The following is a 27,480-nucleotide window of genomic DNA, read 5'->3' on the forward strand; positions in this document are numbered from 1 at the left end:
TTTCGGGCGGAAAAACGTATGTTGATCAAACTGGCAGATGTTCAATGAGAGACTAAAAGATAATTGATATAATGTCACTAGAGTAATCTCAAGCCATTTGGACATTCATTGCGAGATTTTCAATGCAATCCCATGTTTTAAATTACGTCTATTTTGCAGAGGCCTCATAGAAGGATGACAAGGGAGATTGTGGAAGCCTATGAAATTGCAAACTTAGAGGAAAGGTACGTGAGCATGCCATCAGTGTCGCTATCTGAAAAAGAGATACGATTTATTGGTTTATCGTTGTAACTATTGTAGTGTATGTTTTGATCATGCATTAGACACGTGCGCGGTTCATCGACATGCACCGCTGAATGTTCTTCTTGGTCTCGTTTTTCACCGCTTGTTCGGTGCATATTTATCCATGCGTGCGAAAATAAAATCTATAGTTGAAAGTGGCGCTGTCTGTGTGCATCTGTTTCCTTCTACGTCCTCGTGCAGTCGCGCTTACCTATTCTATCATGGCCATTGCTACGTTCTAGAAGACATTCAAACTAATTTCAGATGATTGCGGCGCGCTAAACTTTTGCGTGGCCATTCCGCGTTAGAACGATAGCCCCCGAAAATTAAAGAAAAATGACAACCGTGGTGACCTCCAGCTTGCGCACCACAGCAGTGTTGCCCTCAAGCAGACTGCGAACGCTACTTAAAAAAAGTAGCAACAGACGACACAGCTTACCGCAGGGTTCTCATACTCGACATTGGTCATGTCTCAAGAAAGGCATTCACTGTGAAGCGGTTCTAACAGGACTTTGCCTTGTCCCTCCGTTCATTTCATTAAGCCGACGACGACGATATCCTACTAAAAACTTTTCTCCGCCCGCTTGGCTGCGCGTTACCGCGAGGCTGTTGGAACGCGAAGTTTAAGCGCTTACAGCACTGGTTTTCTATACATGGTGGAGAAAATGAAAACATTGCTTATGGCTGTCGTTACTGGGATTCGAACCTCTGTCAGTGCAGCAATATGTGTGTCGAGAGACCAAACCACTGCCTTATCGCGAAACATTTTTTTTTTTCAGAGCCTAGAACAAGCAATGTTATGGTGGACTGGGATGAAATGATGTGCATTTTATAGAAGTAGTTCTTTACAGAATAGCGGTGTTTTGACGTGCAGCTTTTTTGTTGGCAAGATCGTGGAGACAGCTTCAATGGCCCAAAAGGAGCGCCCATGGGGCTGATGGTCATGAGCTTCAAACATAGCAAATACCCATAATGGGGCATGGGGCGATTGGTGGAACACAAGTGCGACGGTGCTACTGAAAACAACGACGTCGCAACATTTCCGCCGCACAGTTTTTTGCATAGCAGCTCACGAGATTCACATCCGCCAAGTGCTCACACCCCTGCGCTCGTGTTGTGTGTTTCTTTCGCTGTCCTCGTTTTTCGCGCAGTTTTGATTTACCTTCTCGTACAACAGCATTGAAAATGGGCAGAAATAAAAAGAAAACAACCTTCGCTCACATCTCGTAGGAGGCACTGCGTTATTTTGCTCGTGACGTGAGTTGAATAAGTTTTGGCCAAGTAATTGAATGACCCCCAGCCGGAACTTTAAAGATTACTCATCGAGTCTGGAAAGCAAGACGCCTTTAATATGGCAAGTGCTGCATTAGGGGTGGCTGAAGCAGAGACTTAAAAAAATATTTCTCGCTGAATTTCGAAAAAGGCGTAACGGAATGTGATACTAATTAAAGGTAACTCCACCCGCCACATTGCCGTCACACAGGGCCGATAGGTGCTTGGACGTTGTCCTACTAAATTACGTAAGCAGAAAATATGCCTACTAAATTACGCAAACAGAAATTATGATTGTCTTACACAACTCGAAATTTATTGCACTGATCACAAGTCAACCTGACCATAATTATGCACGAAAGAACCAAAAATAAGCACGATGCACTGATATTGTCTCATTCAAATGTTTAACATTACAAAATTTGGACCGTCTTTGGCTTAAGTGTTGCGAGCATACGGTTCCATAAAGCTGTACATTTGAACTAAATACATCTAGTTTACTTAGATACGGGAACTATGAGAGTGTTATAGTCTGTCCATGCATGTCGAATTGCACAACATGAATTTCTACACCGTACAGAAGTGGAGTTGCATACATCACAAAGATATAGTCCCACATTGTATAAGCATTTTTCTTTCTCTAATACCACATCATTTGTCAGTTTTATCTATCTATCTATCTATCTATCTATCTATCTATCTATCTATCTATCTATCTATCTATCTATCTATCTATCTATCTATCTATCTATCTATCTATATATATATCTATCCTTTGTTGAAATACTTTCTATATTTAAATAATTTACGGTCCTTGTATATTCTGGTGCTGCTCATAAATGAATGAAGGGGTTTGGGAGTGGCTAGCGTAGCGACGAGACGTCATCCATGCAGGCGCCTGCCGTCAACATGCTGGCCTGGCAGCTTCTGCGAGACACAGCATGCCTGCGACGTGCTTTGCAAAGCACGAAAATGCGATACTTAGTTCTCACACTCAGAAAGCGTAATTAAAAAAAAAACGTTCATCACGACAGGTACCGTTACAAATGGCTATACAGGTGCCTATGCTGCTAACCCGAGTCACGAATTTCGCGATTACGGTTTCTTCGCAGACACAAAGTAGCGAACGCATGTATAGAAGGAGTACGTTTTGTAGGTGTATTACGTGTGACGTGTCACCTGTCGGTGCCACGCCTCCCATTTTCAAGTAAAATATACCGGATCCTTGGCTGGAACAGCACAGCGCGCTGGCCAGAACACAGAGGCACGTTCCCAGACGTTGCATGGTCCTGTAATATAGAGAAGTCAGAAAATAGCCCCATTAGCCGATAGGTGAGGTTCTGCGTAATGGTTAAGAATATTGACACGTGTGCATTGTTCTTCCGGCGATTATTTTCCACAGGCTAACCACTGTTACAAAGTTATCACCCGGTGCAAGACGCACCTTCCTGCATCGGGACATTCTCGAATGTTGTCGCCAATTCTATGCCCATTGGGCTGCTGAGCACGAGGTCGCGGGATCAAATCCCGGCCCCGGCGGCGGCATTTCGATGGGAGCGAAATGCGAAAACACCCGCGACCATCCTGCGACCTCGTGCTCAGCACCCTAACACCATAGCCACTGAGCAACCACGGCGGGTAGCTAGGAGAAGTCACTGCAGTTATCGCTTTCTCTCAACTAGCGTGTGTTATGAAGATTGATTCATTAGACGCCGCTGATTCCGAATTCGATTGTGGATTTTATGGCTCGTAGGCCTAACACGGCTAAGCTTGGCTGGCGAAGGCACGTAAAGTTGGTTTGCTCAAAACTAAGCGCAACTAATAGTTTGCTGCTTACATGAATAACCTCTAAATTGTGATTAAACGCGAATACACGCCAGAAAAAATTACTATTCCTATCATAAAATGGTATATTTCATTTAATCATTACTAATAGCTTTTCTTTGACGCCGTAGTGGCGCTGTCAGCGCAAGACGCTATCCGCAAAAGCAAAGCCCTATTCTAAAACTCTTCACTCCTTCGTGCCCCAGTGCTAACACCCGCAAAGCTCTTCGGGGCTCCAAACTATTGGGGCCGCAATAGTTTGCGACCGCCACTCCACAGCAGACACAACATCCTAGCAGGCGTCACGCAACACTGGCGTACTGAGCAGCGCCTCCAGTGGCGTTACAGGCGTCGTACCTCAATGGTGCACCATGTGAGACCGATAAAAAAAAAAACGTCAGTGTTTTTCATCTTAAAGTGTTCTGTCCGTTCCGGTGGGGCAATCTGTATGCACCACGGTGTTACGCAGCTACTCGGCTGAAAGGTTAGTGGTGTGCACAATGCCCCCAGTGGGAAGCCGAATGATGTCCTAGCTCCAATACAGAGTCAATTGAGCGGGGCATGAGCGTGCGTTCACTTGGCTTCCTGGATTCTGCACAAGGAGGCACAGCGCGTCTGTCGCGCCTTTGGATACCCAATAGTCTTCCACGTTCATGCAGCGTGTGCGCATACATACCGTGACACCACCGATGGTAATGGTCATAAGTGAAGTTAAGTGCTATCGCAATAAAACTTATTTCCTCTACACACCTCTACTGTCTCAGCATAATCTTTGCAGCCTGTTCTGACCCATAAGTTTTGTGTGAATGTTTAATAGGCCCTCCTTTTTTCTCTCTCTTTTGCCGGTGGCCAACCGCAGCAGTGCCCCCAAAGAGGGCGACACACCTTGCGAATGGTGTAAGCCCTGATTTACAGACGCATAACAAACGGAACTCCATGCCACAACCTGAAGGCAGCGGGCAAACACAAGCTAAACCTCAAAATACCTAAGACCACGAAGCTTGCCCTTGGACTGCCACCAACCACCTTTACCGAACGATTGCTTCGCATGGGTGTTCACAACTCCTGGGAAGAACTCGCCGAAGCACGCCACATCAACCAGGTTGAGAGGCTCAAGCTCCCACCCATAGGCCGAGCAGTCCTCCGACGCACAGTACGCAACCAGCCTAGAACCCGATGACGAACGTAAGGACAAGATCCCGTTGCAACTCCGACAATGTCTACAAGTCAACCGGATCCCTCGGAAAGTGCGTCCTGAACACCACAAAAGCAGACAGCTTGCCAGGGTAAATGCCATTAGACACAACCACCGTAATGACCCGCGCGCGCGCTACGTGGACGCAGCCAAGTATCCCAGCCGAAAAGCCTCGTCCTCAGCTTCACAGACTCCAAGAGAACGACACTGGCACTGGCGACAATTTTCGCCAAACGCGCGGACACAGATGAGGAGGCCGCTATAGCACTCCCCACTCAGACGAGCGAGGATGCCATTGTGGTCTTCACCGACTCCCAAACAGCGGCACGCAACTATGAGGGGCAGGATCTCCACCACAACGATGAATATACTGAAATGCAGCGACGCTCCTCCACCCTACACCTGCATCATGTAGGTTCTGGGACACTAGGGCCTCCAAGGGAATGAAACGGCATACATCGCGGCCCGCGCAAGCGTCCACCGGGCCTCTGAGCACGATATCCTACACACGTCCCACCCACTCACATCAGCGGAGGAAACAGAAACCATGCCACTTACTTACCTCCCCCACATCGAAAACTAACAAGAGACGAAAGCGCCGACTACAGGTCACTCCAGACTAATACCTTCACCCTCGGCATCTTATTGCATCATATCCAACCGACGCTATGCAGATATTATTATTACCCCAAATATTATTATTACACGCTGTCAGAAGAACGCATTTTAAGTAGCGCATATGTTTGCATATTGCTGACACGGCCCACATTATTACGCATCTTGCATGCTTCACGATTAGGAAAAAAAAGCCGAAAAGTTATTATTCTCTGTGATTCCAGACCAGAAACGACGGTCGACTGACGCCGTCATGGCCAGTTGTCCGCTACAGAGCAGCCATGGAGCTGCGTACAACTGTTCAGAGCCTAAGTAAATTCTTGCGCAGGGCTCAGAAATGCCTACAAAGGCTTTCTTAAGAAGAAGGACGAAAATTTGAAAGCTTTCTCTCAAGCTATATATCCACCTCATTTAAGTGTTTGCGTGAGCCGATTCCGGTGGGACCCTAAGGTAGTGTGGTCTAAAATACGTTACAATTTCCTCGGTGCAGGGCGGAATCGAACTCGTGTCACACGGATTCCTCAAGCAGAGCAGCCGGACGCTTTAGGCCACAAATGCCCAGCCGGGCAGATAGGGATTATTTCTCAGTGCTTGCACGTACCGACGCGCCCCGTATCTCTGAGACCACGCTGTATATTTCGCGGGCGCACTGCTATAAATGGATGGCATATCCAGAGGGAAGCGCCATGGAGCCCGGCTGCAGCACAGGCCTTCTACGTGACATGTTTAGGCTGTTCGCATACTTAGTCAGCGTAGATGATTTGAGCCCAAATTTTTTCGCTCACGCCTGAGGACAGCCTGCGACTGACAGCCTCGTTTTTTCTTCCTACTTGTGTTACCTGCTTAGGTTGTGGGTTGTATAAAGTAACATTCTCACTGCAAGTCAAATAAACGGTGAGCGTTACACAGATGAACATTACCGGTTATTGGAAAGCACGCGGTCACCAGACGGTGCCACAAAAGCATTTGAAAAAAAAAGCGACAACGCAACAGTATGGAACTGACACACGACACTCCTATAGAGGGAACCGGAAGCGGGGAACGTAGTATAAGCACGCGTGAAGCGCACAAGGCTGCACCTCAAGCCGATGGGAGGACACATGGTCTGATGGCTGCGGCCATATTTCAGCAATTCACTACCATACAGGGCTAAGTAAAATAATTCCCGTTGAAAAGCCAGAGCACGGTGCGAAACTACGGGCACAGAAGCCCAGAGAAACGGGGTTCGTTATGCCGCACAGTGATTTGCCAACGGCGGTGTTGCAATAGTGACGTAACAGCACCGAGTCGTATCAGGCGAGCGCGGTCTCGTCTGTGTCGGCGGTGTTGCGAGACAGCCACGTTCTTTTTATATCGTAACAGTGCGGTTGCCACATATATTGAACAAAGTCGTCGTTACACGCAGAAGAATAAAGATAGACAAGCACGAGTGGTAGCGTAGACATAAGCTTGACAGGAAACACAGCCTACTTGGCAGCGGTTAAAGGACCCCTCACCAGAGGGGGCCATTTTGACGTGACAAGCGGAGAGCATACAATGCGCGCTAACGATCGTGTTTGCAAAGAATTACATATGTACGTGCCGCGGAGAGGTCTGAAATTTCAATCCGAGCGCTGTTTTCCCTTTCCTTCCGGCGACCGCTCTCCAAGCCGGACGGTGACGTGCTGGTGTCCCTGCGCCTTCGTACTCGGGTCCGCAAATGACGTCACTCGTGGTGACATGTGACTTCGAGAATTATTCAAGGCAATCTGTTATTTGCGTGATCTCTTGCTTGAATTGACGAAGTGAAGTTTAGAGAAATAATTAAACACACAAACGGAATGTCTGCGCGTAGTTACAGCGAAACTGTATACCTCTACCGTCTAAGGAAATTTTCTTGTCGTTGTCGTAAGCAAAAAAAAAAAAAAAACTCCCCATACGTGGGCCGATCCCGGACATAGTGCAATGCCGGGCCGACCTGCGGCGGAGGCGCACTTCGCCATTTGGGGGCCCTCATAGGCAGCTTCGCTGGTCATCTTTCTTCACACAGTGGAAAGGGCACTGATATTTTTGTTTTACATCGCACCGAAGCAAGAGAGATGTACTTCCGCTTCGTGTGCTCGTTCCCACGGCCGTGCAGTCACGTGCGCGGGCACCGAAACTATGCCGTTTTCTACCGTGTTCTAGTGCGTGATCATTCTTTGCGATCCGCTTGGTCTGCCTCAGTATTCGTGTAGCACTGAATTATACCGCTAGTCATGTGCCCTTGTGCACAGCGCGCAAAATCGTGCCCTGCGCGAAGCCAGACAATCACAACAGCTAATGCGCAACGCCATCAGCAAAAAGGCGCAGTGCCGCAAAAAAAAAGAAGAAACGAAAGAAAAGCGAGGAGAAAAAAAAATGAAGTCGGGGCCTGTTACGTATGCGTCACGCGATCCTCGAGGTCCGGTATGGGAGAACGCAGGGAAGGAATTTCGCTTGCGTAGGCTAGCCGGGCCGAGCAGAGAGAGTGTCTGGCTATGCAGTGGAGCTTGCCTCCTGAAATGATGGGTTCGCGTCACTGAAATATTTCTATCTCGACTACTAATGGGCCCGATTTGAAAATGTTTTCCGGCAGAACGCTCCCTAGAGGACATGTAACAACTTTCAGCGCATAACCAAAATTTGCTGTGGGCCCTAATGAGGGTCCCATTAACGAATACCTATGTATTTATGGACGTCGCGTGCGAAGACAGCTGATTCCGTTGCGATGTTTAACCATGCTATGTCAATCCGTGTAATCCTCTCGCGACTATCGGTGTTGAATTGGAAATATAACTCCTTCTATAAGGAATATATCTATGCTTGTCTATCATTATAAGACGTGACCCTAATCTCGGGACCCGTTGCAGAGAGTAAACGCTCCCTTAAATGCACAGGTTTAGTGTTAAATGTAGAGCGCTGTTCTCCTACATACACAATTGAGAAAATCTTGAGCTACTCCACTCGGTGAAGGTGGTAGACCAGCGAAGCTGTTTAGCATACGACACTGAGGTGACACATAATTTTGAACAAAAGGACGAACTCGTTTATTGTCTTGATGAGTGGTCATCGAGACGAAAGGGACGCACACTGATTGTCTTAATCGGGGGTCATTTCACTCGCAACTGCAATCGCGTAATTTGATCATGTGAAATCGATGCACGTACGCCACTGAGTGGGCGGTTGGGCCGCATCGGTGTGACATCGCAAGAGATGTGTCTGCAACACGGAACGCGTAAACTCCTCCCTTTTCGGTACCGACAGATCCACGTTGAAATCACCGACAACGGCAACAGGGTTAGTGTCATCGCAGCTAATTCACGCTAAGTGAGTTGCCATGAACGTTATGGAACTATTAATCATTTGACCTTTTGCATGCTTACGGAGGTATGAGCCATTGCTCACGGAGGTATGAACCATTGATGATGAGAGTTTTCGACATGCTGTTCTGTATGTTGAATGCGTGCTTAGAAAGAATTTAAGCACTGTTCGCTTCACTTTGCTGAGTGCTTGTAGCCTCTGCCTTACGGGGCTATGAGCCATTGCATTTTTGGCTTGCTTACGAGAGCATGAATGCTTACGGGGGTATGAGCCATTGATGATGATTTCTGTTTACCGAGAACAAAAATGCACAAAACCATACTCACATACAGCTTCGCTGTAAAATAAATGTACGTTTTTCTTAGTATGCCATACGAAAAAAGGGGTCCTGCAAACGTGACTAAAATGTCGCTTTCGATCAGCTATATCAAGGAATTCTCCAGTCCGTTGCGAAATTAAGCCTGAGTGTGGGAGGCACTGCTGTATGTGCAGGTTCTTCCTTTTCATCGTACAGTATGTTTTATTCCAAAGTTTGTAAACATTCGAAAACGAGAAACGCCGTTAATGAGTGTTCCACATCGTACCTTACAGCGATAGAACAAAATGAATGCAGTTGTTCGCTTAGCTTTCTAGCGTGGAATAGCATTTTATTTGTTCTGGAAGCACATATCATTGGTTTTCACTTATATTTCAGTGCGACATTTTCTGCTGGCTATAAAATTCTTCACAGATGGTGACAGGTATTGTAAACAGCGTTATAATCACATCAGCACTGTTGTTATTCCTCCCGCGTCATCTCTTGTACTTCGCTTTATCTCGCTAGGCATGCTTCTGACTTCATGAATAGTTTCAAAAGCAGCCTGCGGTGGCATGCCCCAGCTCCAGTGTAGGCTCTTCCGAAGAAGTTCCCTCGCAGGTGCGGTAGTTTCGTAGAACCCTGGAAGAACGTCGCCAACATGGTTCATCGTCCAAAGAGATCGCAAGACCGCTAGCGCATTCTGGGATGCCAGCCGGGGCTTGATTGCTTCTGTATTTTTGAAATCTGCTATGGTTCACAAAAAAAGGCACCTTTGTCAAGCCTACATGACATTTTTCTTCATTCAGCGTCATGCCAAAGTCGGCGAGTCTGTAGGGCGGCCTTCAGGTGCCTCTCATGCTCTTCTTTCATTTAACCATAAACAAAGATATCGTCCACCAAGTTGTGCAGTCTAGACAGATCCTCAAGTATCTAGGACATCTTCTTCTGGAAGACATCAAAGGCAAAAGAAATTCCTAAGAGCAGGCGATGACAAAAATATCTTCCGAAGGATGTGATGAGTGTGGTCAGTTTTTGGCAGTCTACAGTCTGCTTTATATGGTAAAAGCTAGAGTTGCGTTAACCATGGAGAAGTGCATGGGTTCACCCATGTTAGCCAATGTCTCTGCTACGTACCGTCGGTAAGACATGAAATTCAATTCTTCAACTCAATTATCTTCGAACCTATCGGTTTAGCTTGGATACGACGACACAGATACGAATCTCGCTGGACGCATTTTGTACAGGGACAGTAGGCGCGTACCAATGTGTTGGACCCTCCACATTGTTGATAATGCCTTCAGCTCAGACGCCTCAGCTCCTTCTGAATTGCTGGCCTCATGGGGAATGGTATCTTTCGTGTCGCTGAAACCGAGAAAGGCTGTGCCCCTCACTTCGGACAAATTATGTATTCACCAGGAAAAAGTACCAGGCCCTCAAAAAGCCTGGGAACTTTAGCTGCAAAGTAGTCTTTTTCGGTAAGAACGTTCAAAACAAGGACAAGACCTAACGCTTCTATTGCTGGTAGTGTCAATAGGTGTCTTTAGGCCCTTGATGACGTAAATCATGTGGGTTAACTGTTTTTATTTCCAAATAATCTCCACTTGAAGCTTGCCTACGTATTGTTCACTTGGCCTCTTAAGTACTTCGCCACGTTTGAGATGTTAAATTCTATATTGGCACCTAACAGACAGCCGGTAACTGTGACATCGGCAAACCGGCCTTTCAACGCGATAGCGTAAAGCACCCGCGTAGCAGAAAATACAGTGTCGACCTCGTAGCCGGCGTTGGCGTCCTGTGTGAGCAAAAATTGCCGCATATATTTAGGTACATACATATGCCACATCTTGCTATGTGGACATGCGGTATATACGGGTTATATTGCAGCACACTTCTATAACTAAAGTTGCTCATACCTTGTTTTACATTCTTCCCAGAGATATTCCTCAGAGTTTTGAGAACGACAGCAGAAAATCAAATGTCATGAAACAAAACACTGACAGTGCATGCCTTTTATGTAAATGCTTCTCAGACTGAGATATTAAAAGTCCGAAACAATAACGGAAACCTGAAATTTATGTGATTTTTTGGCACGATTGTGCACTATCTCCGGGATCGGCCCACGCAAGAGGCCGCGTTTCTACCAGAAATCTTACCTTCGTGCATACGCATACGGTAAACATTACGGGTACATAAGCTGCAGTTGCTGGGAAGCGTGAGAAGCCGTCAGGGATCTTTGAATGCTATCGCATTCCACTCTTAAAGGCGAAGCCTAAAGGGCCCCTGAAGCGGTTCGGAAAAATTTTGTAGACGCGTAGGGTACAGCTTAAGTAGAACATTCGCACCGCAATTTAAGTCAAGCGTTACGTATTAATGGAGCTACAAGCGATTACAAGTTACCCTCTTCCCTAGCCATGCTTTTCTTCCTCAACTAGTTCGCCGAGCGATCGGGGATAAGATCCGCCTTCACTGGTTCTGCGTCACGATGAGACGTCACATCGTCCACTTCCGGTTGTTTTGCAGCCCGCCCCCGCCCGCGCGAAACGTCTCCGCCAGCGGCTTGGCCGTCAACCCCAAGCGAGAGCTATCGAAGCAGCGTGCGTTGCGAGCATGCTGTCGTAGCGCCGAACGTGTCTGATATTCCGGTAATCACTCACTAGCAAAACGTTTCGACGGAACGGTGAAGGCATAAACTCAAGCTGATGAAGGAACTTTAGCGTAGACGTACGTGAGCTGCCTCATCGGTCTCCACGGTCCAGCCACCCGTTGGCGCAGAGCTTAGCCAGCTAAAGAAAGAGCTAATATTGCCCTAACCAAGTGTAAAACGTTTTAAACATGTATAAAAACAACGTGTTAACGATTACACTCCTGCGAAACGTTTTCACCAGCAGCAAAGAAGAATACATTTTGTTACTGCTACTGTGTGCAGCTGAGCTCTATGCCACCAGGTGGCTGCACCGTGCAGACCATTCACACTTGCGCTTCTGTTCACCCCCTGAAACGCCACGCAAGGGGACACGGCCAGGCCCTGTCCCCTTGCGCTTGCGTTTACCTTAATACCGGACTCGCGAAACGCTATTCCGTTAGTAATCTTCCGGTGTAAAGTGACGTCCGCAATCGCGCAAATCCTGGCGCCCATTGGATAGCGGCAGTCTAATGTGCTGCAGCCAATCCGCTCGTCTACTGGCTTGCAGAGGGACACGATGTCGCAGCTTGATATATTGCCAGTCGCTACGTTTGCAGTCCATAACGCAACAAAGTCGAATCATAGCGCTCGCGAAAACACAGACCGACACTCACGGCGGAGCTCTCGTCAAAGACGGAGCACGTTGTAACACCAGCAGAGGACACTTGCTGTGTGCCGGAATTGCTTAAGTGTGCTGAAAAATTGTTCTTGTGCATTCTCTTTATGTTACTTTCTTTTTATAAGAACAACTTAACTAACATTCCAACTATTACAAACATCATTTGTTTACTATAAAGTTGGAAAAATTATCGATCACGCGCCCTGGTCATTCAATCGGATAGCTGACCCCACTGACGTCATATGGGTGATTTCCGTCATATGGGTAGGGGCGGCCTAAAATTCCGCCGAGCAGTGTGCTGCGATCGGCAGCGATGTACATTTTGAAAACCTTATAATAAATTACACGCTTCACGCGTAGCACTTAGATGTGTCAATTAATGATCAGAAGGACCTACTCTAACGATTCAGTACGTTTGTAGAAAATCGTCAAAATTGTTTCAGGGCCCCTTTAAGTGTTCTCCTAATCTTTTTAAGGGCCACTTTGGGGCTATAAAAAAAGGTTTAGTGCTTTCTTCTTTTCACACACCGACATGGGTGCTAGATGAGCTTGGACACATCTTCGTAAGTAGCCATTCTTTTCGCATATCGCGCACGTCCGTCTGCGGGCTAGCAGTCTTGATTTCTAGGTGGCTGTTGTAGTCGCAAAACATGCCCAGTGAGGTCCCGTCACGTTTCGCAGAATCGTTCAAGGGCTGTCGAACAGCGTCAGCGTTCAGATTCGCAGGTCTTATAGAGGTTTCTGGGTTCCGAAACTCGAACCCTTCCTGCTGTTTCCTGACGCTCTCTTTAGGGGCTCATTCATACCGGCAACTGACAGCGGTCGCGGGACCGATCGCGAATGGCTACCAAGGAGCGACTCAGGGTGCCCGATATTCATGCCGGCAAGCGCAACATGCCCGTCGCCACACTCAAATGTCTCGCGGCAGGTGCTATTCACATCTACTCGAACCGCGATATCCAAGTAAAATAAGCAAAATAAGCATCCGCGTTAACAGACTTCCTGTTCCTGCGCCACTGACTGGTTTAGTAGGTTGTAGGTTTGCGAGTGGAAAATCGAGCAGCGTGCCAGTGACAACTGGTAGCCTGATAGCGGCGAAGGAGTAACGAATAGTCGCTTTTCTAGCAAAAACGAGCATTTGCGACTGTTAGCAATCGGTCGCTGTGTGACTTGAGTGTGCTAGAATATTTGCGACCAACTTGGTCGCGGACCTCCATGCGAATTGCCGGAGCAAATGAGCTCTGAGCCTTGACTTGGCTGCTGCAGTCTGTAGCCTATGGCTCGCATCCTCCTGTAGCAATTCGGACAGAGCGGAGTCTCACGGTGTAACGACAACGCGATGTAGGATCAGGCGCTCTTTGATATCCCCCGAGTCACAACGAGTAGCCAGGCTGCGAAGTGCCATCAGGAACTCGTCAGCTTTCTCTCCAAGTTCGGGGGTTGCTCCTGTTGAAACGGGTGCTCTCGTAGACAACGTTTCTCGAATTTACAAGCTACGCGCAGAAACTTGGACTGCATACAAGCGCGCTGTTACAAGAATTGCTCCTCTGTAAAGTCGAATCTTTTCAGGATCTCGTGCTATTCTGTTCATGCAGTACGAAAGCGTCCTTACTTGAGACTCCGGTTCCTTCTTGAATCGAACAGGTAGTCCTCTAAATCGTCCAGACAGGCAAGCCATTCGCTGGCATTGGGGAAAGCAAAGTGCGGCGGCTGTTGGACCCTGAACATGACGGCGAGCGGTGACAACGGCGGCTTCAGGTTCGCTCATCGTGTTCTCAGTGAATGCGGCCACTTGACGCCCTGCAGAATGCCGCAGAGGCATCCGAGGGAGAAACCGTAGGCGTCGGTGGCGAGTGTACAAAGAGAACGTTTATGTGACTGTAATGATGTGGTCGTGTCCTCCCCAGGCGTGTTCTTCGCTGGCAAAACATCGTTCTAGCCGTCGCTATAGCACTCCTTGCTCTACAGCGTCGACACCGCGATGATACACGACACCGTAACCTATCGTTGTGCATATAGGTCTCTCTTTTGTTACATGGTTTTCGCGTCATGCATGCGCCGAGCGATGATATTGTAACACTTATTAACCTGTGCAAAATGGTCACCGGCACAAGGTAGACAGCGTGCGCGTGTTGATATCATTACTGTGTCTGCATTGCAATAACAACAAAAAAAATGCTGAAAGAATACGGACAGTCCTTTGGGTTGCCACCTGGCCGACTGCCGATTCGATCCGCACTCTGGCACGCCATTCTTTCGATTCTCCCTAAATAGGCACATTATTAGCGACAAAGCAAGCATTCTTTCAGGCGTTCATACGTAGCAGGCAACTTATGTTGTCGCAAGTAGATTCATTCCCAATCGCTTAAACTGTTCACCGCCATGTCATTCGAAGTAGCTAGACTGTACGACTCTTTATTTTGTTTATCACTCGCCGTGGTTGCTCAGTGGCTATGGTGTTGGGCTGCGGAGCACGAGTTTGCGGGATGGAATCCCGGTCACGGCGGCCGCATTTCGATGGGGGCGAAATGCGACAACACCCGTGTAATTAGATTTAGGTGCTCGTTAATTTACCCCAGGTGGTTGAAATTTCTGGAATGCTGTACTAGGGCACGCCTCATAATCACGAAGTGGTTTTGGCACGTAAAACGCCATAATTTAGTTTTACTTTATCTTTTTTTTTTATTCTGAGCTTCCTCCTATAACTCCTAGCGTATCCTGGGCTTCTATTTCTCTAATGCGTCGCTTCGGCGACCACCCAACATTGCCGCTCATCGCATCAATTGGCATGACTCAGTGAATCGCCACATCTATTTCATTTAATTATATATAGATTATAAGGAACCGTTTAATCTAGCCGAGCTCGAGCTACGACGAAGAAGAACAAGCCGTGCGGCTGATGATGATAATTACAGATGAGGATTTTGTACAAGTGATGATGATGTGTAGAGATGAAGAAAAGTCAGTTATAGGTCGCGCTTCCACTAATTCACTCCCGCGGTTGGAGCGGCCACTTTGTCGCGCGGCATTATTATGAAACGCAGCGAATGTACGGTTTTAAGCGCTATTCTTGCACAATTTCTGTACCACGGCAACGGTGGTCGGAAGCAATTCTAAGGGGTGAAACGCGGTAATTAACCGGAGATGTCTGCTCAATGACCGTGTAGAGTCCAATAAAACGCCTGGCGAATTTTTCGCTTAAACCTAGAACGCGCACAGGAGTCCAGTTAGGCGATGCTGAGCCATTATTGCTCCGCAAAGGGCAACGAGATAGAGCATCTGCGTCTTGGTGACTCTTGCCAGACCTGTAGGTAACATCGAAATCATATTCCTGTAAACGGATCACCCAGCGACCAAGGCGACCCGATGGGTTCTTTAGCGACCATAGCCAGCACAGTGCGTTATGGTCGGTGACGACTGTAAAGGGACGGCCGTGGAGGTAAGGCCAAAACTTTTGCACTGCCCATACAACAGCAAGGCACTCTTGTTCGGTCATGGTGTAATTTTTCTCAGCAGCAGTCAGCGTCCGACTGGCGTAAGCAACGACTCGATCACGCAAGGTGGTGTCACGTCGCAGGAGAACAGCACCGAGACAATGACTGCTGGCGTCAGTGTGAATGATAGTAGCTGCACTTTGGTCAAAGAGGCACAGTACTGGGCCGGACGTTAGGGCCTGCTTGAGCGTCAAAAAGGCACTTTCACAATCGGCGGACCAAACGAAGGGTGCGTTATTGGAGAGGAGTTGATGGAGCGGAGACGCAAGGGCAGCGAAGTTGCATATGAAGAGCCGGAAGTACGAAGCCAGTCCGAGAAACTGCGTAGAGGTCTTTTGGGCGTAGAGGACGAGGAAACTCAAGAACGGCGGAAAGTTTCTCCGGGTCCGGTCGAATGCCACCTTTGCTGACTAAGTGCCCCAGAACTTTGATAGTCTTTCCTGCGAAAGTACATTTTTTCGTGTTCAGCTGTGGTCCTGTGTTTGCTAGGCAGGTTAGCACTTGTTTAAGACGCTGTAGGTGTTCTGGGAACGTGGTTGAAAACACTACGATATCGTCGAGATAGCAAAAACAGGCCTTCCATTTTAAACCGCCCAGGACATTATTTATCATGCATTCGAAGGTGGCAGGCGCATTGCAGAGCCCAAAGGGCATCACATTAAACTTGCAGAGCCCATCTGGAATCGCCAAAATGGTTTTCTCCTTGTCGGACTCTGACACCGGTATTTGCCAGTAGCCGGATCTAAGATCAAGACTAGAAAAATAATCGACACCCTGTAAAGAATCTAGTGGGTCGTCGATCCGTGGCAAAGGGTAAACATCCTTGGGCGTGATTTTGTTCAGGGCATGGTAATCAACACAAAAACGCACTGAAACGTCCTTATTCTGCACTAGAACAACTGGAGAGGACCAGGAGCTCGAGGAAGTTCGTATTATATTCCGTCGAAGCATGTCCGATACATTTTCCTCGATTATTTCGCGCTCCTTATGAGACACGTGATATGGTTGCCGGTGAACAATGCGGGAGCCGTCAGTGTGTATGCGACGAGTCGCAGCAGCCGTTATTCGGAGGACTGGCGAATTGATGTCGAACAAGGAACGCGGTTTCTTCTAATAGAGCGAGCAGATCGCGACTCTGGGCAGGGGTCAGGTCACGGCTTATGGTTGCCGACAGCGGTGTCGAAGAGGCAGTGAGTGCCGACGAAGTTGACTCTGGTAGCAGAGTCGAAAAGGCAACAACTGCATTAAGCTGTGTATCAGCAGCGCAAGCGACACTTGATCCGCGGGGTAACACTCGAGGTTCGGTAGTTTAGTTTAACGAGGTGAAGAATGCAGAGCCATGAGAGAAGCGAACAAGGCCACGGGTAATAAGAATTCCTCTGTATAGTGTGTAACCGCAGGGAAGAATGAGAACGTGGCCATCCCGATTGTCACTGGAATTAACACCCATTATTTCTTCACTCGATGGCCAAAGAACATAATCGGAGAGTTGACCAGGCGCATGCGTTCTTCATAATCAGGAAGAGAGCATAACCGGTGGCATTCAGGTGTACGAGTCGCTCACGACAAGATATAACAGCGAACGCCAAAGACAAGAAATCCAATCCTAAGATAACTTCGTGGGAACACCCGTGAAACACAGCAACAACAATGTGATGACGTATTCCGTCAGTGAATACTCGAAATGTACATTGCGTGATGGGACGAAGAATGGCATTGGTCGCAGCACGAAGAGACGGGCCGCAATGAGGCGTCATCACTTATTGGAGGCGGGAACAAAAGTCTGCCCGAATAATCGAAATTGCGGCACCTGCGTCAATGAGAGCTGTGACGGGCACACCTTCCGCAACCACTGACCCCAAGTTCAACGTTCGCTCTGGAGGAATTGTAGGCTGTCCGGTGGATGCAGTTTATCCTCCTAAAGCTGCATCGGAGAGTTTTCCGAGGGAGCGTTGCAGACATGAGAAGCAGGTGGGAGAGGTGATGCGGAACGATGACGTGGAGAATGCGATCTGTGGCGAGATTCTCGATAATTCAGAGGCGTGTTGGTAGGGTACGGTGGAGAGGGAGTTCGGTGAAGTGAACAGTGGTAGGAGGTTCTCTGGTAGCCCGCTGCTGGACGGACGGCTGTTGGCTCTTCGGATGTATAACCACGTTGCTCATCCTGTTGACGCTGTCCACAGAACCGGGAGATGTGCCCGCGATTGCCACAGTAGCAGAAAATGGGCCGAGCAGGACGCAGAGCGAAGCGGTAAGGCTGTACACGCACTGATGGCGACAATGAAGCCACAAGGACATAGTGGTCCGTTTGTAGAGGGGCCGCGGTGACCGGAGAGAGTGCCGCGACGTCGGCGTACGTTGCCACCGCTCGAGCGCAGGCGCCGTCGGAGCACGTTAGACGCGACGCAGAGGCGATCTCTTGCTTGATCATCTCGCGTAAGCCGGTCGGAGAAGGGGCGACGCCAGGTTCTGGCGCACCTCCCGTGAAAAGCACCGCCCGTGAAGTTCCTCCCGAACGATATCACGTATGATGGCGCGCGATTCTACTGCTGAAGGCAAACTAAGGTCTCTGTTAGCCATGCATAGCCGTAGCGATTGAAGGTCCTCTAGGCGCTGGCAAGTGGCTATTACATCTTGGAGGGTGGCAGGACTTTGTGTGTCGAGTGCGCTAAAGGCGACTCGCTAAAGTGCGCTAAAGGGCACTAAAAGTGTTTATGCCTTTAATAATATGCCATATGCGGTCGGTCTGGGACATGGTGGCGTTGACATCTTTGCACAAAGCTAGTACATCCTCAATGTCGGATGTGTACGATTCTCCGGGGAACTGGACGCGCTCTCCGAGCTTCTTCTTCCCGACCTCAGTGCGGACAATGAAAGCGCCGTAGATCTGATGAAGTTGCTGCGTGAACGCTTCCCAGTCAGGGAGATCAGGCTGATGGTTCCAAAACCAGGTTTTCGCGACATCGGTGAGGTAGAAGGTGACATTTTGCAACTTCTGCGAATTATCCCACTTAGTGAAGTCGCTTGCCAGGTTGTAGTTTTGGAGCGATTCCTCGACGTCATGTCCCTGCAGACCAGCGAAGACTGGTGGGTCACGGTGTTGGTTGTGGATGGCCGTATTTACGCGCATATCCAGTCGCACAAACTACGAACTAAAAAAGCGTACGAGGAGATAGCTGACTGCTGTTGTGCCCTAATTTTTGAACAAACGGTTTGGAAGTTTCTACAGTTATGTCCACAGAAATAGTGAAAATGTTCATCGAAGACATCTATTTAACGCTTACATTGCTGATTTTTTTCTATACAACATTATTTGAAGTTATGTCTTAATTAGAATTCACAAATGCCTTTACATAATTAGAGTCATGGTTCTCATTTGTTTTAGGCAATATACGCAGAAGGTGGTATGCAACCATCGTATGGTTTAAACATCTTCACGACTGATAGTGAAGGTAGATATGAAAGTCACTGGACCGGAAACTGCACGGTCTACGACTCTATGAACAGTTTATCCTTCCGCCAGCAAAATTTGAAGAATAAGGTGTGATGTTTTATTTATCTTTTTTTTAAAGGTAGCTAATTCTTTCACCGACTGGTCGCGCACGCCGATCCCAGCTTAGTAACTGTAGCAACAACTACAATGATAGGCGCGTCGGAGAAGCGGAGGGCTGAGTAAAGTTATTACACTTCCTTAAAAGCAACTATGTCACGTTTCATGTAATAAAATGGGGAAACATTTCATTCAACAAATGCCACTTTAACATTCTGAATGCCGCTTTATCTCATAACAATATTGAGTCTGCAGAGCTTTCCGACAAAAAAAGAAAAGAAAAAAAGCCATTGTGCCTTTAATAGGTAAAAAAAAAGAATTGTCAACGGCACGCTTCATCGCCCACTGCGCACAAGAGTTACACATAGGTATATTCAAAACATACGAGCACTTCGACAGCTTCGTCTCATTGTCGCTGCTCCAGCGTCCAAGCGCAAACGTAGCAGTGAAGCTGATTTGCACGTGGGCGCGTCGCAGTGAGTTGGCCTGTCTCATCACGGGGTTCACCTTCGTCAAAGCCTTGTCAAAGATTCTGAGAAAAAGGTTTTTTTTTTCACGAAGTCACGAGCTTACCGTATTCCAGTAGGTCCCAGCGAGCGGCGAACACGACGAGTGAAGACTAGCCGTTGCAACTCGTACACGCTTGCTGCGGCGTCCGATGCCACAAGGTGCCACAAGGCTGGGTGGCCGTGTCTTCGCGGAGGTCCGCCGCTCTTTGTCTCGGGCGCTGGAAAGGATGTGCAAGGTTCCGGCCCGAACGTAGGCATGGGGCTCGGCAGGCAACAGCAAGCGGAAGCAAAAGGCCTGCTGCCGGAGCCCGTCTCCCCTTCCTTTTCTGCGCTGTTAACGCTCGCGACTTTGACATCCGCCGACGCTGAGCAGGCACGTCACCGAGGCGGCTGTCTCTCGGTTTACGCGGAAGCCGATCGTTCCTCCTCTTCGCGCCGAGGCCGCGTTTATGTATCGCCGGCATGTGCGCCGGCGAGAGTTGCGCGCTGAGCTTAATGTAAACGAGCGGTACGAGTGTTCGAGTGCGGATGAGCGAGCTGTGATTATTGGCCGAGAATAGCGTTACCTGTACCCTTTTGCTGTGTGCTGATATTACACGTCTCGCGCGAAGTTCTGTCCGGTAACCGGACGTTTGGTTCCGTTGATAGCGTTTTTCACAGTGGCAAGCCCTGTAACTTTCTTTTTTTATATATACAGTTCATCATTTGCTTTGCTTGTTCTACGTGAACTGCATGTTGTTTTTCTTTGGCGTTCATTCCTATTTCTTTTCAGTTTTGTTGCGTAACCAGTTTCCAGCGGTAGGACCGTTTCAAATATGACGTAACTAGAACAGCTGTCTTAGCTGTGATAGAAATGTTCAGGTCTTCCAAGTGTGTTTCAAATTTTTTTTACGGTAATCTTCCCTCAATACATATTGATCTTTAGCACACAAAGCAAGCAACAAAGATGATAGACCTGATAGCAGGAACGGGTGTCAGTACTAGGCGACATCGGGAGGTAACGTAGCATTATCAATTTTAACTGTTTTTGTGAAAATTAAGAAAAAAAAGCTGTTGAGATAAAAGCGTTAACAATGGCAACATTCACCGCAAATCAATCGCAGTGAGCGCGAGGAGTTGTGCAAAAAAATAATATATAAGCTTATTTATCACCACTATAAAGCGCTGCAGAAACATTACAGCAATGATTCGACTATCTTACTACGCGATTCTCCCCCGCTCGTATATTCCACATTCATCATGTCGATCACGTATGGATAGTTTATGAATGTCCGCCTTCAACTAGGCATGTCGGGCAAACGCGAGGAAGGATGTCTAAAATGTGTTCAGTCAGGATTTGGCGGTCCTGAGAGCACATGCACATAATACGCAGGCACCCTGCCGAATACTCTTCAGTATAGCAGGTATAAGATAAGGCAACCTCTGCAACTTTCAAGAGAAGTGCAATCTAAGTTTAAGTATTATTGTAACGTCATCGCATTCCGGAAGGCTGCCCGAACATTTGAGCGTCAATATAGTCGTAATAAGTTCTTCAATATCTGGTATGGTTCGAGAGCACAACACGTCCTAAAGCTTTTAATTCTGATAGTGGACGATTGTTGAACTGGACAATCGTTCACTATCAGAATTAACAGCTTTAGGCCGGGGCTCCCAAAGAAATTTCGCGCTGAAGGTCTTACTCGCGTTATTAAAGTTCCTCTGGCCTACGGGCCTTCACGACAGACTTTAAGAAATCTTCCGCCAACCGCTCTATAGTTTACGTGGTTTGTTTGTGCTCGTCTCTCTTTCTCTATCTCCTCCTTTCCACAATTCTTTTTTTCTTCTGTTTATTACCTTACTCCTTCTCCCCCTGCAGGTTAGCCAAATGCAACTACCTCTGGTTAACCTCGCTGCCTTTTTATGCATCCTTTTCTCTCTCTCTCTCTCTCTCTATGTCCAGTGCTGTGTCGATTTCTCCGTTGGTCATTCTCTACAAAATCGCGAACTGTACGTGAGCGTGCACTATGGCGTTGCGGGGTGCCGGAAGTATACCGCAAGTCATTAATCACCGCAACAGCGCACACAAAAACAAAACGAATACTAGCTTCTAAACAAATAAATACTATGGTATGTGGCTCAGAAGCTAAGCAAAGTTTTTTTTCTTAGCTGCCTCAAATACCGTTAGAACATTAGCGCAATATCTGTCCTCAGGTATAGGGAATAAAAGAAAAGTTCTGTTTGTTACGAGTATTTAGGCAGCCAAATATCACATGTTTAGCCATAGCACGTCCCCAAATGCTATAGTGTTCCGATATAGACATCTTCGTGGCAGGTACACTCTCGACGTGCTTCACTCTATACTGAGCACAGCCTTGTAGTGTGCTTTTTGTTGCTTTCCTACAAATATCATGGGAAAGTCGCACTGCAAATGCACAAGAGCTTATTCAAGAATCGCAGTTCATGCTCCTACGTGCTCGGACTTTTCATAGAATATTAGGGAATCCGTTTACTTTCACCACACGGAGTAGTGAGAGTCGTTTTCTCAATTCATTCTGCCTCCGCGACCGCTCTATCATCAACATCGACTGCAGTTTTCATGTCCACGAAATAAATGCTACACATACGAATCTTTGTACACGCGTGTGCTGCCCGTTTGTAAATTTGACGTGATGTGTAACTCCGTGCTGAATATTGATTGTTCTCGGCCCCGGAGCGGGCACTCAATAACGTTTTTGCGCAGACACCATTGCACCGTTCCTCTGTTAATCGCTATGCATGAGCGAACAGCTCAACAAAAAGTACTCCCTCCACAAAACGTGTTTCTACCATGCGAGTAGCATCGACGTATGTGCGGTGCTGGCAGCCCCTGGCAGCCCACTATCTGCGTGCGCGCGATCATTATACACAAGACGATGGAGTGGGTCGGCCAGTGTTGCGAGCAGTAGACCGCAAAAAAGCTGTTATCGGTCGGCGTTTTTTTTTTGTAATTTTCTTGTAATCACATGGCGTCATGTTATTACAAGAAATCCTGATACTAGCAGGAGTTTAGACTAATTTCTTGGTTTCACAAACTGTTGTGTTGCAGCTTAACAGAAGAACAGTATAAAGAGAACAAATACATTTCTTGCATCTTGTAATAACTATTTCGGTACTGGTGCTACTTGTTGACAAAAACTAATCTGTTTAACTGTATTATTTACTTCCTTAAATGACTATCAGGGACATTTTCTAATTGTGCAGTATCACAGTGGCATGGAATCAAGGGCATGAAAACAGCTAATCTATCTGGGAATGAACTTGACATAAGAAAGACACTGACCACAGTCAAAGTGAAAATTTTACCGTGGTCCTTGCATGCCTTGTGCTAGTGTAGTGACATGCAAGATAAGTGTTCAACCTTCCAGGCTCGCAAACATGGTCAGTAAAGCCAATAGCAGCTGCGAGGCTAAAACAAGCCTGAACATTCAATGTCCACATCGCAGCTACAGCAGTGTTTGCCGAGTTGGCTACTAGCCGTGCGTGGAGGGAGCTAATGTACCAGATGGTACATTGCAGCTGGTACAGCTGGTAAGGTACCAGCTGGCTTGTAGAAGTCTAGGGCTAGGTTACAGCTTACAAAAGACGGCTACTATCCCTACTCTTAGGTGTATTAAGCTGAAAGGTAGACTTCTACTAGCTAGATACGGTGTGAGAAGAAATGACTGACACGGTGCATATCGGCATGCGTTATAACAACCTATTTTTTTCCGACACATACACATACACTGATAGGACGGGGACAGGAAGTTTCATTGGCACAGGCGGCTCGCTGCTGCCGAGGCGAGAAATTGTTTTGTCTCTCCGCAGCGGTCACTGGACAGCAGTTCCTCCGATCGCTCCGCATTTGGGTGTGACATGACTGGGAGTACGTCAGTTTGTTGACATGCCCATGTTATGTGGTATAATGTGGTCTTCTTCTTGCACCATGGACAAGTGTCCTTATATAGTGTGGGGTGCATTTTACTTAGTACGAGAAGGTTAGGGTACCACCCTGTTTGTAGCTATCACCATGTGACAGGTTCTTGCCTGCTAAGGGGCTTGTGCGGGGGGGGGGGGGGGGTACCGTTTCCTACTGTCTCTGTAACCAGTTAGGTCTAGTGCGGCCTGCACGACGGACAGCAGAGGCCAGCGGAGCCCTGGACTGAGGTCAGCAGACCATTGCGATAGAGGATGGACGAAGCAGCTGGTGAAGACCTTTGGGAAAGACACAAGGAGGAAGACTACCCGGAAGAAGCCGTCCCAGCCGCAGAACAAAATTACTAGAGCTCAATAAGGTTTTCACTCACTCACTCACTCACTCACTCACTCACTCACTCACTCACTCACTCACTCACTCACTCACTCACTCACTCACTCACTCACTCACTCACTCACTCACTCACTCACTCACTCACTCACTCACTCACTCACTCACTCACTCACTCACTCCGCAGCAGAAGGGGAGGCGAACTTGAAAAGAAGCCTATTGCCGTGATAATTCTATACTAAATACAAGTATAGAGTAACTAGTTCCTTACTTCACGTTTGCGCTTGGCTCTTTCTAATGATTCCCGAGTAAATATTGACAAATGTTAAACTAGTGTATAGTACCTGATTCATTTTAGGGTTTAAAGAATTAAGACGTAAAGGAGTGTAAAGAACTATTTCGTCGCTATCATAGATTCAAGTGAGAAGAAAATGACTTACCATTAACTGCGAACGATGCAGCCTCAAGACAGACGACGCTTCCGTCGAAGCAGGCGCTGTTGATGCTGACGGACGCTGGAAAACCCGTGCAGCAAGCCTTCGGCCGCCTTTGTTTTCGCTTTGAAGCGATCGCAACGTAAAAATAGCCGCCGCGTGCCATGCTGCGCCCAGCAATGTTAACAGCCTCGATAAACAGCCGCCCTTCTCGGAGTGCCGCTGGCGCACTCAGGTCATCGGTTTCGATGCTGACGCCTGGTGGCGCCACTATTTTTTTCGGCATTGGTGGCTACTCATCTCTTGCAAAAATTATCCGTGACAAGTTTGTTCCTCGCAAAACAATTCCGCCACCGACCCTCCCTCCCCCCCCCCCCCCCAAGAAAAAAGGAAACACAAACGCATCTGTGAAGATTCTCCCGCAACCACCGATTTGGTCGCGGCCGACAGAGGATGGGTCGAAGACAGGCTGCGGTGGCTCAGTGGCATACCGCAGCTCAGCGGTGTCACTGCTGAACGCGATATCGCGGGTTTTCCTGCCGACAGCGTTAGCCGTATTCCGAAAGGGACGCAATTCAACAACGATCGCGTGCCGAGCAATGGCGCACGTGAAAGTACCGCAGGCGATCAAAGAATAATTCGGACCCCCTCAATGCATGTCTCTTTTAGCTATAGAGTCCTGGCTTTCAAATGCAAACGCCAGAAAAGTAATTTTAGAATATGGGGTTTTACGTGCCAAAACCACGATCTGATTTGAGGCACGCCTAATACCGGGGGACTTCGAAAATTTGTACCATCAGCGGTTCTTTAACGTGCACCTAAATCTAAGTACATGGGTGCGGCCGTTGTGCCCGCGATTCGATCCCGCGACCTCGTGCTAAGCAGCTCAACACCATAACCACGAAGGAACCACGGCGAGTCGTCTAAGTGTAATTTTCAAACGCGCTTCCTGTAATTTGAACTGCTTACCCTAATCTGCCCACCGAGGAGTCGGGTGCTAGTATGGATGCAAGGAAGAAGTTTGAAAAAGAAAAGAATGTCAGCACGATTACATCGGCAAGGAAGTCATGTCAGTGCCGATAATCCAACCGTGCTATAGAATGAGGTACAGTGCCGGTGTAATGAAAGCGATGTTGGTATGTGCGAAGAAACATTTTCTAGACCTGTTCTACGATGTCACTGCTGAATAGTGAAGTTCTCTTCTAGACCATTGATGCGCATTCAAGTTAAGGAACACAGGTAGTTGTGTACAACTTGCGGAATGGTATAGGACAATATAATTCCCATCATAGTCTGCACAGAGAGCCGAGAGAGCGCAGAACCGGCATTGAAACGCAATTAGTGTGCACACAAACGTGTAAGGTTGCATCAAACAGTGTACACGGATCATTAATCTCACTGCTATTACACAATGGTACAGGAAATACAGATTAAGAAAAAAAATGTTTGCTGCTCTAAACTAGAGGCTTCGCAAACCTACCGCGAAACGCACCGTAATCTATTCAGTAGTTGTACTCCCTTATTGCGATTGTTAATAGCAAGGGTATAGGACTGGAGAGACTTCGGCACAGCTTGAAATCATCTCTTCTCGCATAACGAGAGCGTTTTAGCGTAGACGTCACAAGACTAGACAATCAAAACCATATTTATTAAAATGTTAAAGGAATACAAGAACAAAAAGCGACGGATCATGAAATCAAGAACGTTAACATGAACGTGCTGGCCACGCACGCGGGCACTTTCTAGAGACAGAGAAGTCCACGTGACCCCATTCGGCAACACTGGGTCGCTCCGGGCGCAGCAGCTGCAGCATGCGATGCACTTGGCGAAGTGCGCGCTGCTTGTGGCGCTGCTGCTGCGTGCGATTCTCCGGCATCGAGCAGCCACCGCAGCTTCGCCGAAGGGCTGCACGCCGGCTGGTCGGGACACTGCGAGGTTCAAATATTAAGCAACCACCCCCGTGGCTCTCACATTTAGCAAAAAGAAGTATAACTCTTCGTTCGATCAAAATCTCTCATGAGGATGATGACGAATGAAGTGCATAGGCCATTTGCAACCAAATTGGGGAGAGCCAATTCACCGATTTTCCGCATACAGGTAACCAGGCATGCGCGAATGCTCGTTAACGAGCAACATATCGTTCTAGCAGTTGGCAACGATTCTCCCATCTCTTACCAAAATGACTTTAGACTTTCTATAGAAAGTCTATATACTTTTTATAGACGACCTTGCCTTTCCATAGAAAGGAAAGGTCGTCTATAAAGTCTATAGGCAGTCTATAGACGAAGGTCGATAAAGTTTCTATTTATTTTGTCTATTTGCAGTCTGAAGACAGTGTATAGAAAGAAAGTAGATATGGTGTTGATTTCTTTTTTGTCTACTTTCCCACAATAGACACCTATGTACGACAGTCGATACAGTCTCTATTTATTTTTGTCTATTGTTTGTCTGTAGATTTTCTATAGACGAAAGTCGATAAGATTTCAATTTCTTTTTGTCTATTTGCAGTCTATAGACGGTCTATAGAAAAAAGTCGATAAGGTGTTTGTTTCTTTTTTGTCTACTTTCCTCTATAGACTACCTATAGACAAAAGTCGATATTGCCTCTATTTATTTTTCTCTCTTATTTGTCTATGAACTTTCTATAGACAAACGTCGATAAGATTTCTATTTCTTTTTGTCTATTGGCAGTCTATAGACAGTCTATAGAAAAATGTCGATATAGTGTTTGTTTCTTTTTTCTCTATTTCACCTCTATAGACTACCTATAGACGAATGTCGATACAGTCTACTTTTGTCTAATATTTGTCTGTAGACTTTTTATAGACGAAAGTCGATAAGATTTCTATTCCTTTTTGTCTATTCGCAGTCTATAGACGGTCTATAGAAAAAAGTAGATATGGTGTTTGTTTCTTTTTTGTCTACTTCCCCAAAACAGACACCTATAGACGAAAGTTGATTCAGTCTCTATTTTTGTCTATTGTTTGTCTGCATACTTTCTACTGACGAAAGTCGATAAGCTATCTATTTCTTTTTGTCTATTTGCAGTCTATAAACGGTTTATCGAAAAAAAAAGTGGATAAGGTGTTTGTTTGTTTTTTGTCTACTGCCCCAAAACAG

General features: G+C 47.2%; 1 protein-coding gene across 1 annotated transcript in view; it reads right to left on the bottom strand.

Annotated features, from left to right (window-relative positions):
• LOC142566758 (uncharacterized) overlaps window positions 1-19,890 on the bottom strand; it is a 170,737-nt gene extending 150,847 nt beyond the window's left edge. Inside the window, exons 1-2 of the mRNA XM_075677648.1 lie at window positions 19,727-19,890; window positions 2,773-2,843 (exon numbers count right to left, since the gene is read on the bottom strand). Coding sequence (XP_075533763.1) covers window positions 2,773-2,839 — 67 coding nt within the window. The 5' untranslated portion in view covers window positions 2,840-2,843; window positions 19,727-19,890. The remainder of the gene's footprint in view (window positions 1-2,772; window positions 2,844-19,726) is intronic.
• Between the last annotated feature and the right edge of the window lie 7,590 nt (window positions 19,891-27,480).

The sequence above is a fragment of the Dermacentor variabilis genome, unplaced genomic scaffold (genome assembly GCF_050947875.1).
Source record: "Dermacentor variabilis isolate Ectoservices unplaced genomic scaffold, ASM5094787v1 scaffold_13, whole genome shotgun sequence".
In the NCBI taxonomy this organism is placed as follows: domain Eukaryota; kingdom Metazoa; phylum Arthropoda; class Arachnida; order Ixodida; family Ixodidae; genus Dermacentor; species Dermacentor variabilis.